The 14,893-nt window shown below is 42.3% G+C and overlaps 1 protein-coding gene across 6 annotated transcripts in view; it reads right to left on the bottom strand.

The window, feature by feature from the left end:
* Window positions 1-14,893, bottom strand: part of DEPDC5 (DEP domain containing 5) — a 151,484-nt gene that overhangs the window by 75,811 nt on the left and 60,780 nt on the right. For 4 of the 6 annotated variants that reach the window (XM_006869282.1, XM_006869283.1, XM_006869284.1 and 1 more), the window contains exons 20-23: window positions 13,819-14,039; window positions 9,798-10,001; window positions 8,082-8,217; window positions 7,018-7,115 (exon numbers count right to left, since the gene is read on the bottom strand). In XM_006869282.1, coding sequence (XP_006869344.1) covers window positions 7,018-7,115; window positions 8,082-8,217; window positions 9,798-10,001; window positions 13,819-14,039 — 659 coding nt within the window. Of the gene's footprint in view, window positions 1-4,667; window positions 4,675-7,017; window positions 7,116-8,081; window positions 8,218-9,797; window positions 10,002-13,818; window positions 14,040-14,893 lie in introns of all 6 variants that reach the window. The other 2 variants (XM_006869287.1, XM_006869286.1) reach the window with 2 other exon arrangements.

Genomic DNA, 14,893 nt, shown 5'->3' with positions numbered 1-14,893 from the left:
TTTGGCTTTATCTTCTCGAGCTGATCTTTGAAATTTCCTGTTCAGCTCTTGCACCTCTTCAATTTTTCCATTTGCTTTGGCTTCTCTACGTTGGAGAGGAAGTTTCAGAGTCTCTTCTGACATCCATCTTGATCTTCTCCTTCTTTCTTGTCTTCTTAATGACTTTTTGCTCTCTTCATGTATGATATTCTTCATGTATGACTCCATGCTAGGGCTTTAAAATTTTTATTTTCAATTTATTGTTAATTTGGTGAAAATTCATACTAAAAATAATGGAAAATCAGATTGCAGTCCCCACATGAAACACCCCTCACCCTACTTCTTGTTTTTCCTTTCCATTCCTCTTTCTTTCCTAACCCTTCTTAAGTTTGTCCTTGGGCAAATGCTGCCCTTTTGATATCAAAAGGTTGACTGTTCTAAGGTGTGAATATCTCCCTCATGTTACTGTTCACCTTACAGATCTATTGTTTTACTGAAAAATGAGCTGTGGGGCTGAGTTCAGTTCCAGGCCTGAAGGGAGACTAGAAGTCCTAGTCCTCGGAGTTCCACCAGTAAGCCTGGTCTTTTTTATGATTTTGAGTTTTGTTTCACTTTTTTCTCCTGCTCTATCCAGGACCTCCTAATGTAATCACTTTCAAAGCAGTCAGTAGGAATAGGCAAAACCATCTCAGTTTTGTCTGATGGTGGAGTCTGACGTTCATTTGGTCCAATAATCCTTTTAGGCTATTTGTTTCCATGCATCTTTGATTTTTCTTCATTCTTCTTCGCTCTGGACTGGGAGAGACCAATAGTTGCACTTTAGATGCCTGCTCACAAGCTTTTAAGACTCTTGTCTATACTCACCAAATTAGGATTTAGAACATTTTGCAGACTATGTTGTGCCAATGTTCCCTGAGACCGTGGTCCTGAGTCCCCAGGTCCATTCTCTTGATATGTTTGAATATGACTAAGAAGTAGTCATAACTTTGCCCTCAGTATGATGCTCTACCACATTCACAGATATATTTGCAGCAAAGGTAAACACATCTGTAGAAATATCATAATCTATATGTATTTGTAGATATAGTTCTATTTTTCATCCCACACCTCTTCAGCTTACATGTCTATGAATGTACTTGTCTATTATTGTTGTTCTGAAATATTATTATTGTTCTGTCTTTGACTCCTGTATCCTCCAGTGTGGCATCATAGGATAATCACTCGACCTCAAGGTCAGTTTGAACCTCAAGGTTGGTGGTTCAAACTCACCAGCCGCTCCTCACAAACCCTATACAGGTTTGATATGAGCCGGTACCAACTCTACAGCAGGTTAACAACAAAACCACCACCTCCAATTAGTAATTTACCCTCTTCCCTTCCTACACCTGGTAATTACCAAAGAAATGTTCCTTTTTATAATAGTGATCTTGTACAGTAAGTGTCCTTTTGCAATTAACTAATTTCACTTAGTAAAATGTCTTCCAGGTTCATCCATGTTATCAGGTTTTTCGTAGATTCACTGCTTTCCTTTCACATTGCACAGTATTTCACTTAGTGTGGATGCACCATAATTTATTCATCCAGTCTTCCATTGATGGACATTTAGGCTATCGCCCATCTTTCTGCTATTGTGAACAATGCTGGGAGGAACATGGTGTGTGTATACATCTACTCGTGTCCCAGCTCTTATTGTCTACATAAGAGCATATATCTAGTAATGGGATGGCTAGGTCATATGGTATTTCTATTTTCTTCTTAGCCTTAATTAATTTTGTCAGTGGTTTGTTGATTTTATTAATCCTTGCAAAGAACCAATTTCTAGTCTTGTTGATTTTTTTTTTGTTTTGTTTTGTTTTCAGCTTCTTTTATTTCTGTTCTAATCTTTATTCTCTCCTTTCTTTTAGTGACTGTAGGCTTATTTTTCACTAGATTGCAAGGTCCATTTGAACCACAAGGTCAGCAGTTCAAGCTCACCAGCTGCTCCTCAGAAACTCTATACAGGGTTGTTATAGGTCAGAACTGAGTTGTCGGCACTTAACAACAACAACAGGTTTATTTTGCTGTGTTTCTAGCTATTGGTAATGTTAGGTTATGGTGTTGACTTTGGTTTTCTTTTTGGATGTGTGCACTTGTTGCCATACATTGCCCCATGAGCACTGCTTTTGCTGTGCCCAAAGGTTTTGGGGTAAGATGTTTTCATTCTCATTTGATTCAGGAATTTTTAAATTTCATTTTTTATTTTTTCTATCATCCAGTAGTTTTTAAGCAGGTTATTTGGTTTCCATGTATTTGATTTTTTCCCCCCTCCAGCTTCCTACTGTTGATTTCTAATATTACAGTAGTGCAATCTGAGTATATGCTTTGTCGTAGTAGTTCACTGTTTTAAATGTTGCTGATGCTGGCTATGTGGTCTAACATACAGTCTATTCTGGAGAATATTCCTATTCTGGGGAATGTTCCATGTCTGCCAGAAAATAATATATATTGAGCTGTTGCTGGATACTCCTATGAGGTCTGGTTGGTTGATTGCGTTTAGTTGTTCTGTGTCTTTGTTGAGTTTCTTTCTAGCTGTTCTAGCTTTCATCAAAAGTGTATTAAAATCTCCTACTGGTGTGGTGCTGTAGGATGCGCACTGGACTGCTAGTCAAAAGTTTGGTGTTTCAAACCTACAAGTCACTCCTCGCAAACCCTATATAGAGTCACTATGAGTTGGAACTGACCTGACCGCAAACAACAACAACTACTGTTGTACAGTTGTCTATTTCTCTTCAATTCTGTTAAACTTTGGTTTGTGTATTTTGGGGCTCTTTCATTAGGTGCTTAGATATTTATCATGGCTATGTGTTCTTAACTGATTGACTTTAATTATCATATAATATCATCTTTCCTTGTCTTTTATGCTTGTTTTTGCCATAAAGTCCATTTTATCCTAATTTAATATTGCCATTTTTTGTGATTGCCATTAGCTTGATACATTTTTCCCTCCTTTTATGTTTTCTATTTTTGTCTAAGATGTGTCTTTTATAGGCAGCACACTGATGTTTTCTTATCCATTCTTCTATTCTATTGACTGGAGTTCTGGTGCGGCATTGTAGGAAAAGCACTGGACTGCAAAGTCAGTTTGAAACCCTATATAGGGTCACTATGAGTCAGGACTGACTCGACGTCACTTAACAACAACAACAATTATATCGACTGGTGCAATTAATCCATTTACCGTCAGTGTAATGATCAGTATGTATGAATGTACTTAGCGTCATTTTGCTGTTGAAAGCTTTTTGTATGTGTGCTGCTGATTTCTTTGTTCCATATAATTTTGAGCTGACTTCATTTTGTTTATGGATTTTCTTACCATTTCCTTCATTCCTATTTAGTATTTTTAAAAATCTTTATGCTCGAGTGAAATGAGAGAAGAGAACAGGAGACAAGGTTTGGAAGTAATGAGGAGCCACATGGCACAGGGGGCTTGCTGGCCATGGCAATGCCTTTGGCTTCTACTCAGAATAAGATAGGAATCCCTTAGAGGGTTTTGTACAGACTTCATGATCTGAGTCCTATTTTAGAATAAGCACTCTGAACTCTGAATTGCTATGTTAAGAATAAACCATATGGGACGGCAAAGGAGCAAACCAAGAGACCAGTCAGCAGGTTACTGTGACAATCCAGGTAAAAGATGATAGTAGGGCTGGTGGAGGTGATGAAATATGGCCAAATTCTGGGTATATCCTGAAGACAGGTCTGACAAGATGGGTTCATTAATCAGATGTTATATGTGGCAATGAAAAACACAATGGTTTTATCTACTTACTTTCTGTGGCTGGTTAACATAATTGATCACATAGCACAGGCCCCCAAATGGAAATTTATTTCCCATGTGAGGATTACTACAGACTACATCCTGATAACCCTATAAAAACATATACCTGTCATAGGAGACCTAGGCAAGGGTAAGGATGTTGCTGCTTAATTATAGCACCATGACTAGAAAGACTGCCCAAGAAATCCATACCGTCTATAAGACATATTTATATAATTGAATACTTGCATACCAATTAAACAGATTAATTTTGTGGGTCATTCAAATGCTGTCTGCATACAGCAGCTTGGTGTATTTGTCAATAAAAGTACTACACAATTCTAGGCAGAAGGCGACTAAAGGTAAGTACCTTCAGTTTAGAGGAGAGACAGACACTGGAATAGTGGGCTCATGCTGTGCCAAGTTGCATAACTGAATTATGCATGTGGAGCTATGTGGACGCATCCCCTGGGAGGGCATGGGGAAGAGATGGGAACCACCAAAGTATTGTTCAATCTGAATCATAAAAACCTAGTTGACATCTGTCAGGCAGACAAAGGAGGTGACGACAGGAAAGCAGCATCTTCCACACAGAGTGGCTAGTCTGTGGAAAGGCACATAAGGAGACAATTCCTTGAGGAACAATAAGCAATGGTTGGAATATGAAATATACTCATCCAACGATAACAACAACAGTGACAGTTACCATTTGTTGAACATTTAATATGGGTACCAGGCACTTTTCTCAGCACATTTTGTGGATCACCACATTTAATCCTCATAACAAGTCTCACAGATAAAGAAACTATGATACACGGAGGTTAGTAACTGACCCCAAGATCTCACAGCTAGTTAGCGGCAGAGTCAGGACTCACATCCTAGGATTTAGCACCTGCTCTCTTTCCACGGGCAAAAAGAGTGGAGACAGATGAAGATACAGAGACAGCCAGCAACCAGATGACATCCAGCATTAAGATCCACAGGAGACCACTTCAGGTTTTACATGGGGGAAGAAACTTATATTTGGAAATCTCTCATCGGTGATATCAAGGAAGACAAGAACAGAGTGGGAACACTAAGGCTGCTGTAATAATCCTGGTGAGAAATAAGAGGGGTATAAACAAAAGCAGTGGCAGTAAGAATGGAGATGAGCTACCAATGAACCAAGAAACAGGAAACAGAGAGAAAGAGTGGGTTTGGGAAACAAGACATAAGTTGCATTGTCAGTAAGGATCCAGTACTTGCATTGTCAATAAGGATAAAGTACTTGGGGGTCATTCAAGCAGAGTGGGCCACCAGGTAAATGAGTCTACAGCTCGGGAGCTCAAGAAGGAAAAGACTGAACCAGATATCCAGGTGTGGGCAAATGCTTTCTGAGCGTGTGCCACAGGAACTCTTAGCACAGAGAACCGATGTCATCAAAAGTTTGGAGATCTTCCACAGCCATCCCAAACCTTTAAAACCTCCCTCTTTTCCCCAGAATAGATTTGAAAATTCCAAAAGACTCACTTTTTGGGCAATCGTTTGGTCTACCGAAGTGACCCTAGGCCCGGAGACACTCCAGAACTATCCTAGGTTGCTCCCAGTACTGCAACCATCTGAAGTGGTCATTTTCCAGCTTCTAGGCACCCTAGTGGCTCACTGGTTGAGTGGCTGGCAGCTAAACAAAAGGTCACCAGTTGCAATCCACTAGCCACTTCCCAAGAGAAAGCTGAGGCAGTGTGCTGTCATAAAGATTACAGCTTTAGGAATCTTATGGAACGGTTCTACTCTACCCTAAAGAGTAACGGAAAAGGACTGGACTAGAGGGCAACAGGTTTTCTTTTCATTTGTTTTTGTTTTGTTTCAGACACCAATGAAACCAGCTCAGTGTGTAGTCCAGCAAGCCCCAGAATAACCATCTTCGATGCAACTCTACCGGAAACCACCTGGGAAGCTCAAACTCTGGATTCCTAACAAAATAGTTCCTTGGTTTAGCAAAGCAATAAAAACATTTTTTTGATAATACTCAACATACAATCTAAAAGAGTCTTGCAGCCAGGTAACATATTCAACACTCTGTGGGCTAGGGCACAAAGTATCGTACTCACCCCCCCATTTTTTTTTTTTCCATTTTCTCCATTTAAAATGAATGAATGAATGAATAAAATTAGAATCCTTTCAGAATTCTCTTACTGCCAACCTAGTACCCAATCCTTAACCACAGGACTTAGGAATATTATCAGATGAATCTGTCAATGAATGAAGGGAAACTTAACCAGTTTCCTACAACTTCATTTTCACTACGCCTTCCTTAAGTTTTAGAATAGCAGCTTACTAGGTACTAAGACAGGAAAAACAAGAACAGTTCGCTTACAGAACACTAAAGTAGAAAGCAGTGGCCCCATTCCCACCCACCCACCCACCCAGTTTTACTGTTTTCCATGCTCATTTTGTAGAATACCTACTCATGGAAACGCTGCAGAATCTGCCTGCATACATCCGAACTGTACTCTTAAAGTCACCCTGAATAGTGCTGACAGATGAGGGACCAAAAAGAGTGAATTCACTGCAGGGAAGTTCTAAAATAAATATACTGTTTTGATAGTCCAAGTCAGGACAGCAGGCAACTGACTTGAGAAATTAGTTTCATATTTCTACATCTCTGGGTACGAAGTTGCCACACGTGCAAAATAATGGCAACTTATACCCTACTGGAATGACTAGATGTGATCGAAGAACTAAAAGTGCCTGCAGCAAGCATGAAGCATTTATTAATATAAGTTTATGCTTTCTCCGGTACCTCCACCTGGATGCTCACCCTCTGAGATGCCTGCCCACTTCTCGAAGCAACTCTTGTCAGCCTTCTGTTTTCTGACTTCATAGCCAGAACCACACTGCTATTGGGTCTCACCTGTCTATGGGCTGCCCCTGGCACCAGCTGAAAGCACCTCTGAAGTTAGAGACCACTCCTATTCCATCCCCAGTGTCACCCCCACACCCAGCCCATAAGTAGCCCTCCATCGTGACTTGCTGACAAAGATGACAAATGTGACTTGACCAACATGTTCTAGGTTAAAAATGTACTGTGCAGCCCATTTCTAATTCCATGCATTATACAGCACTGCTTCTAAATGGGCCACCCAAGATTGTGGCTGAAGTGATCCCAAAATAGGCATGGCCCTGCTTTCTGGTTCTCATGTCGTTCTTAGATGTGCGCCTGCTCTGAGTCTCCCAACTCTATTACCTCTCGGATTGGTTACCTGCACCACTGTTGCTAAGCAGGCTGACAGAAAGCTCTTCTGTTCCACTGAAGTTCAAGAAGGACCTGCTGTCACCAGGCTGGCGGGAAGTGCTGTGCCTGCAGAGAACAGAGCCCAGCCACCTGGCTTAATGCAGAGCATCACCGTTTTCATCCTGCTCCCACTGTACACTGGGGGCTGTTATCAAGAACTGGTCTGTTTGGTCACTGGGATCCTTGTAAAAAGCCAGCAGTTTGCAGGGCTTGGTGCACCAGTTCTGGCCTCTTGTGGTTACCACCTCCTGTCCTGGCGCCCTGTTGCTTGCCCACTGCATTGCTAGACCACCTGCCCTTTCTGTCCTATGTCTCTTCCTTATACACACCCACAGGAGGATGACAGGTACTTGAAAAGAGGTAAAGAGGGTCATATCCTGCCCTCATCCCTCACCCATCCTGTATGATGTCAAGGTAACTGAAAAAGGGCTCAGAGATTGCTTTTTGCAAACAATCCCAGAAACAGTGAGCCCAGGCTTGTCAAAGCCTAAGTGACTTTTTCTATATAACCCACTTTGGATGCCTTCTAACACATTCAGAGCTCTGGTTTCACAAAAGAGTTGTTTCTATAAACACAGCTCACGATTTCCATGTAGCTTTTAGTATTAACGTCTGTTAAACTCAACAGTGGCATTTCTCAATGGCCAAAACAACAGCAGCCAAAGAGAGGCTGCCCGAAACACACAGCCAGCTGTACCTATCTCAGCATGCCATGGTCAAAGCATTTCCTCTCATTTCCATCCTTGACAGGAGTTTTCAAGAAATCCATGTTTGAGGCTTATTGAGCATATTTGACTTCAACATAAACCTGACGTGGGGCTTAGGTAACACTCAGGCAAAAAAAGCCAGGCTGTGTGCTTTGCACTTTGCCAATGAATGAATTAATAATGACTAGCAATAGGAAGGTCTGATCTCAACTGTCTTTCCAAGTCTTATCAGCAGGACATTTTGCCAGCAGTCTGTTCTGCACATGGTTCTGAGTGCCAGAAAGTGTTCTCGGGATACCTCCTGGAGCCCTGGACACAGCCTCACCTTCCGGCAGCTTCACGATACGCTAACTCCAGCAGCTCTGCAGAGGAGTGGATTGGGTCCCTCTGCCCGCTGCCCTGCAGCTCCACCATGTTCTGTCGAGTCTGGTGATGGATCTGGATGGCCTCTCCGGATGGTCCTACCCAGACAAAGATCCACTGAGCATCATTCCCACCCAACAGCTAGTGCTGGATGCTTAACTCCAATCTTCCTTCTCTATAATTTCTGGGCATAGGTGTTAGAGAGATTGAAAGATGAGAACAGCACCCAGGAACATAATACACAGGACCCTCTGGTTCCAGAGGACCCCTCTCCAGACTCAGAGGATTCATTCTGATGTTTGTCATACTGTTAAGTCTGTTAAGAATGGTCTAGGTCTAACTGCCATGCCATGGAGAAGACACAGATGAATTGGAGGCGAAGGCTCTCACCAGGAGGGTTCACACCAATTAACGGAGAAGGAAAGAATGAATGAAGCACCTGAATGATAGTAACAACCATGACTTTTAGAAGCAGACGATTCATAAGTGCAAAAAGGAGTGCAAGGAGATGACAAATCAGAGTTATTCAGTCACTGAGAAAGGCTTATTAGAAGAAGAGGATTTTCAGAGCTGATTGTTGGACAAGATTAGCAGGGGTTGAAGGGAAAGGAATTGTAGGTAGAAGAAATGATGTGTGAAATCATATATGTAGAAGAGTCAAAAATATGTACAGGACACCACAAGCTAAGCCTGGTCAAGAAAAGGGTCTCTGTGGAAGAGAACAAGAGGATGGAAAGCTGGGGAACCTAAGAACGAAGGGCCATCGTGACTAGATGGCCAGGGAGGCAGGAGGGAGAACCCAAGTAAGCAGTGAAAGAAATGGGAGTACCTTGTTTTAGTCACCATGTGCATGATGGGAAGGAAGAAGAATTGAAGGTCATGGAAGAAGCCTTGTAAGAGAATTGAAAGGGAGTCAGTAGGAGTAACAAAGAATAGAAAAGAGACACCAGAAAGAAACATGCAGTGAGACTAATTATGGCAGATGTAAGGGAGTTTGGGAAGGACCCCCAACTACAGCCAAAGGAACCAGATTCATTGTTCAAGTATATAACTTTTAAAGACTGACAGCAAATACAAAAAGAAAATCACTGGAAATTTCCAGGCACCCAGCAGGATAGTTTCCATTAACAAAACCCTGGAGTTTAATGTGTTTGCTCCTTTCCAGCCCAGTAATAGCCCATTAAGCTGAAGTTTAATTTTAGCCACAGCTTTATAAAACCTCGATGTCATCTCCTTCAGGACAGAAGACAGATCAAAAAGATGAGCTAGGAAGAACAGGGAAATGGAGGGAGGGGAGGATTTTTTTTTCAGTTGCCAAAGACCCCTGAAAGTAAACCATGTTAATTCTGTGTCAGTAAGACAACAATATCAATAACCAGAGAAAGCTCTGAAAGGAAAGAACAAGCAAGAATAAGGGGCATTAGTCTTACCAAAAAATGACTGAGTGGCAAATAGAGAAAAGGAAGCCCTTAGAATCACACAACTGATTCCAGTTACCAAGCCTACTCCTAAGTGTGTCTTCAAGGATCCACCTAACATTCCTGGGATAGGTACAGTGGATGGGGCAACACAGGCTCAGCAAAGTTGAGCTACTTGACCAAGGACACATGGCTGACTGGTGCTTATGTCCAGGATTAGATGCTCCTTGTCCAGACTCTTTCCTCAGCAGCCAACTTACCCACAGGGAAGGTGTGCATCCAGCGTCTTCTGTTGGAAGTCAGCTTCATGGGCATTCGAGATGGGGCAAAGGGGTTAATCAGTGCTCGCTGGGGTGTATATCCACCAGGTCGAACGTGGAGCATGGACTCTGCACTGCCTACGTGGAACCTCCCTGGGGCGCTGGAATCTCGCTGTGGGGGCTCCATCATGTGCTCCAGGACATCTGCTTGTTGTTGTGAAGTTGAGGTACAGAGAATAGCATAATGAAACCAGGTTAGGGAGAGTAAGACCAAGACTTAGAAGAATTTTGGCTATCACAAATACTTAGGAGTAACGAAATGAGTAAAACCACCAAACTATAAAGAAATAGACTACTTTGCTTGGGAGAAGGGATTCCAATTTCTAAATTATTTGCCTAATGATGACACATCCAAATCTAATGAGGAAGGCCACAGATACCTGAAGACTCTGGACTTTGAGCTGGATGCAATTACCGAAGCATGAACTTCTTTCCTTCTCATTATGGGAGGAAGAGTGAAAACTAATATTTGGTCCACAGAAGGGCAAACTGTGGAAGAGACACTTCTTTATGTTTACTAAACCCACTTGCTTTTCCTCCTGGATATGTCTTTGTCTGGGGCCATGTAATTGAGTTCTGGCCTATGATAACACCAGTGCAAATGATCAGCTCCAAATCTAGGCTTGGACCATAAACAAACTCATGCAGGAGCTCCATTCTCTCTTGCCCTTCTGTGATGGTGTTGGAGACCAGTGCTGGCGGACAAGGCATCCTAGGATGGAAGGAGCTTGGGGCTCAGAATGATGAGGTGGATCTGGCTCCCTCTCCCAATGACTCACATGGACATAAATATGAAACAGAATGCTGTTTTAATTTCTGTTTTTGAAAAAAGAACCTTGGGGGAAAAAGATGCAACAAGTCTTGACTAAGCAAGCAGGCAACATAATATTTTGATTCAACCTGTCCTGTCCTATGGCAAATAGGTCCCTATTGTGGGAATGATTCAACCTATCCTGTCCTATGACACATAGGTCCCTATTGTGGAAATGGAGACAGTAAGCTCCATAAACTGAGGGTATCAGAGACCTGATAATACACTTCCTTTGTGTGCATCCCAAATTCACTAAGCAACCACCTAAACTAGAAAACAGATCCAACTAGTGCCAGCTCTCTGCTATTGGGAAGTTGTGTTGTCCACCACTATCTTCCCTGTGCCTACCACAGAACCTGGTATAGAGTAAGATGTAATTTCTCAAGCTGCTCTTAGTGCAGGAAGAGAACATGGGGTTCGCTATGAAAGTTAGAGTTCTCACTATTAGTTAGTGAATGTAAGCTCTGATTTACCAAATCCAAGAGTAGGGTCTAGTTACTTATCATGAAAATATAAGGAGAAAGTCCAATTTAAAAAGTATAAACTTTCTACAGGATAAGAACTAGGACTAAGGGATAAAGTGGTATGACAATGATTCCCACCTGTATCATTATAAAGGCAGCCGCTTCTTGGGCTATAAACCAAGGAGAGGAGAAATACGGGGTGCATAGGGGAGAGGAGAAACAGTTCTACATGATACTGGTTGAGTAGGTGGTTGGCTGGGTGAGGGAAGAATCCTTACATACAATTAAAGTTAAATTAAAACCAAAAACAACTCTACTATCAATTCAGACTCATAGTAACTCCTATAGGATAGAGGAGAACTGCTCCGTAGGGTTTCCAAGGCTACAAATCTTTATGGAAGAAAACTGCTCTATCTTTCTTCTGGGGAGCAGCTGGTGGGTTTTAACTGCCAAGCTTTTGATTAGCAGCCCAATGCTTAACCCACTGAGCTGCCAGAGCTCTTACAGGAAATTAAAGACTGGTACAATATCCCATTGTTGCTTTACAGTATTCCAGTGAATTGCTTTTTGGCTTTTCCGATAACTCCCAAACATCACTCAAAGGCATGAAACCAATTATATAACTGAGATAATTTTTTTAAAAGAACCTATAGTCAAAGCTCTTTGGACAAAAAACACTGCAGCAAAGAGGAAATCTGGCTTTTAGAATTACCAATTTTTATAGGGTTATGTTTGGTTTAGGAGTCCCGCTTTTGCCATGGTTAAACATTCAGCTGCAAACAAAAGGTCTGTGGGTGGGATCCACAAGCCACTTCCAAAGGAGAAAAGATGTGGTCATCTTCTTCCGTAAGTTATTACAGCCTAGGAAATCTTATGGAGTCCTGGTGTGGCATTGTGGGTTAATGCACCAGACTGCAAAGCCGTTTGAACTGCAAGGTCGGCAGTTCAAGCTCACCAGCTGCTCCTTGGAAACCCTATACAGGGTCGCTACGGGTCAGAATCAACTTAATGGCACTTAACAACAGGAAACCTTATAGTGCAGTTCTACTCTGTCTTACAGGATTGTTATGAGTTGGAATGAACTCAATGGCAATAGGTTTGTTTGGATTTTTAATGTTTGATTTAGGAACCCTAGTGGCGCAGTGACTAAGCACATGGCTACTAACCAGAGGATTGACAGTTCAAACCTCACAGCTGTTCCACAGGAAACAAGACCTATAAAGATTTCAGTCTAGGCAGCCCTGTGGGCCAGTTCTATTCTGCCATACAGGGTTACTGTGAAGTGGAACTGACTTGACGGCACACAGTAACACTTGTTCTAATAAAGCTTGTGCTTTGGACCCTTCTATGAATATTTTCAGGAAAATGTGATTAACTATTATGGAAATTTTTAAATATCTGAAAGTGGGAAAAAGCTAGCCTAGAAATTTTCAAATAAATGAAAATGCTTTCGAATGTTAAACTAAATGTTGATGGCATAAGGTTGCATTGTATAGCCATTTAATTAAGTATCTGCACTATAGGATAAGCACTAGACTGCAAGGTCAGTTTTACCTCAAGGTTGGTGGTTCAAACTCTCCAGGTACTCCTAGGAAACCCTCTACAGGGTTGCTATGAATGAGTTGGAACCAACTCCATGTCACTTAACAGCAACAACAACTTTGTCTTTTAGAATTTCCTTATTATATTTTAAAAAATGGTTTTCTGCACTCAAAGTTTCCACAGGCCTTTGGCTCGGTCTCTGTGCTACCTAAGGGATGAAAGTGGCCCAGCCCAGAAGTCCTGGGTGCCTATGGTGTTCCCATCAACATGCTGAGTCACAGAATGCTTTCCCTGCCCTTTGGGAATCCTCCCAGGGGAACAGGAGGCAGTTGAGTGTACACAACATTCCTAAGTGGATGTTAAGTCAAGAAGGGTTATGCTTCCATTTATATAACATTCCTGAAATAAACAAACTATGGAGGAGAAGGGATGCGTAGGAAGGAGTGGCCATAAGGAGTAGCATGAGGAAGCCGTGCAGTGACAGAAAGTCTTGTATCTACAATGTGTAATGGCTGCATGAATCCACACAGGTACTAAAACTGCACAGAAATATACACATGCGCACACTTGTAACACTGGTGAAATCGAATAGGTTCTGTGGACTGCACCCATGCTCATTTCCTGGTTTTGACGCTGTGCTATAGTAACACACAATATCACAATTGAAGAAAACAGAGCAGAGGGCCTCCCTGCACATTTTATGCAACTTCCTCTGAATCCAAAATTATTGTCAAAATACAAACTTTAAAACAAAGTCAGGAGAGGGTCTGCATGCTATAAATTCAGGTGCTGCTGGATGGGCCGAATGAAGTACAAGAAAAGCAGGGAACTGCTAGGAGAAATCTTCAAAATGTCATCTCAGACACAGGCTGTTTGAAAGATGACACAAATGGAAATGGCACAGAAATAAACAAACTGCTACTCGCCAGGCATAAAACACGCTCTCATTCATGTAACGGAAAGGTGCAGTTACAGGGATGGGATAAAAAAAGGAGCAAAAGCTAATGAAATGCACACCCTCCTACTCACATGCTGGTGTGGACCTGACACCCCAGCCTTGATCACTGCCCTCTACCTCCCAACCCTGCCCCAGAAAGGTAGCTGCCCCAGCCATGCCAGTTCAGCCTGGGCTTCACACTCTGACCTCGAGTGCTGGTGTAGCCCAGGGAGCTGCTGACTTCGTACTGGTGCAGGTGGGAGTGTGGAATCATCAGGATGTTGGCGCTCCTGCCCAGGGAGCTGTCATCAGAAGCCTGGCTCCTCACTTCCTCTGCGGGCAGTGCTCGGCTGGGCAGGGAGGGACTGGAGGAGGCATCACAGAAGCTGGAGCTCTTCCGACTGTGACTGTCCCGTTCTCTCACAGACCTGGCAGGAAGGAGACAAAGTCACCACCAAATGATGGATGCTGGCTCAGCTAACACCAGCCCAAGCTACTTGGAAAACTAGTAACAAAAAACTCCACTGTGACCTACAAATGGGAAATAATAATCCATGAGCTTCTTTGCCTTAAGTAGTCTTCAATGTGGCGTAAGATGAGGTGAAATGCCCGAAAGTTCTCAAATAGCCACATTCCTGAGATCATATCAGGAAGGCAGTGATGGCTCCAGTCAGACCCCACCTGACCCCACAGTTCAATCTGGACAGGATCTATAATGGGTCACACCAGATAGCATGCTAATGATGCAAGAGAAAGTACTCAATACAATACCACCTGAGAAGTCTTCTGGTCCCCAAATTCAACCCAAATCAAATCTAGCCTTAAAACAATTGACAGGAAATTCACAGAACAGAGGACATGTTAAATATCACTAGGTAACAACAGCAGAATGAAACAAGCAAGACATTTACTGCCACAGAAAAAGAAGCATATAACCAAACAATGTGTGGATCTTGTTTAGACTCCAACTCAAAGAAACTATAAAAGCCCATTTGTCACAATTGGGATATCTGAATGTAGACCTGACTATGAAACAGTATCAAGGAATTAGCTTTGTTACTAATGATAATTAGTAACAATGTGCTAATATATGTGTTGTTGTTGTTGTTGTTAAGTGCCGTCGAGTTGGTTCCGACCCATAGTGACCTTGTATAGGGTTTCCAGGGAGCAGCTGGTAAGCTTGATCCACCGACCTTGCAGTTCAAAAGGCTTTGCAGTCTGGCGCAAATTAACCCACAGCGCAACACCAAGACACACACACACTCTCTCTCTCTCTCTCTCT

The sequence above is a fragment of the Chrysochloris asiatica genome, unplaced genomic scaffold, assembly GCF_000296735.1.
Source record: "Chrysochloris asiatica unplaced genomic scaffold, ChrAsi1.0 scaffold00128, whole genome shotgun sequence".
Classification (NCBI taxonomy): domain Eukaryota; kingdom Metazoa; phylum Chordata; class Mammalia; order Afrosoricida; family Chrysochloridae; genus Chrysochloris; species Chrysochloris asiatica.
The sequence above is the reverse complement of the archived record's forward strand: the minus strand, read 5'-3'. Positions and strand labels throughout refer to the sequence as shown.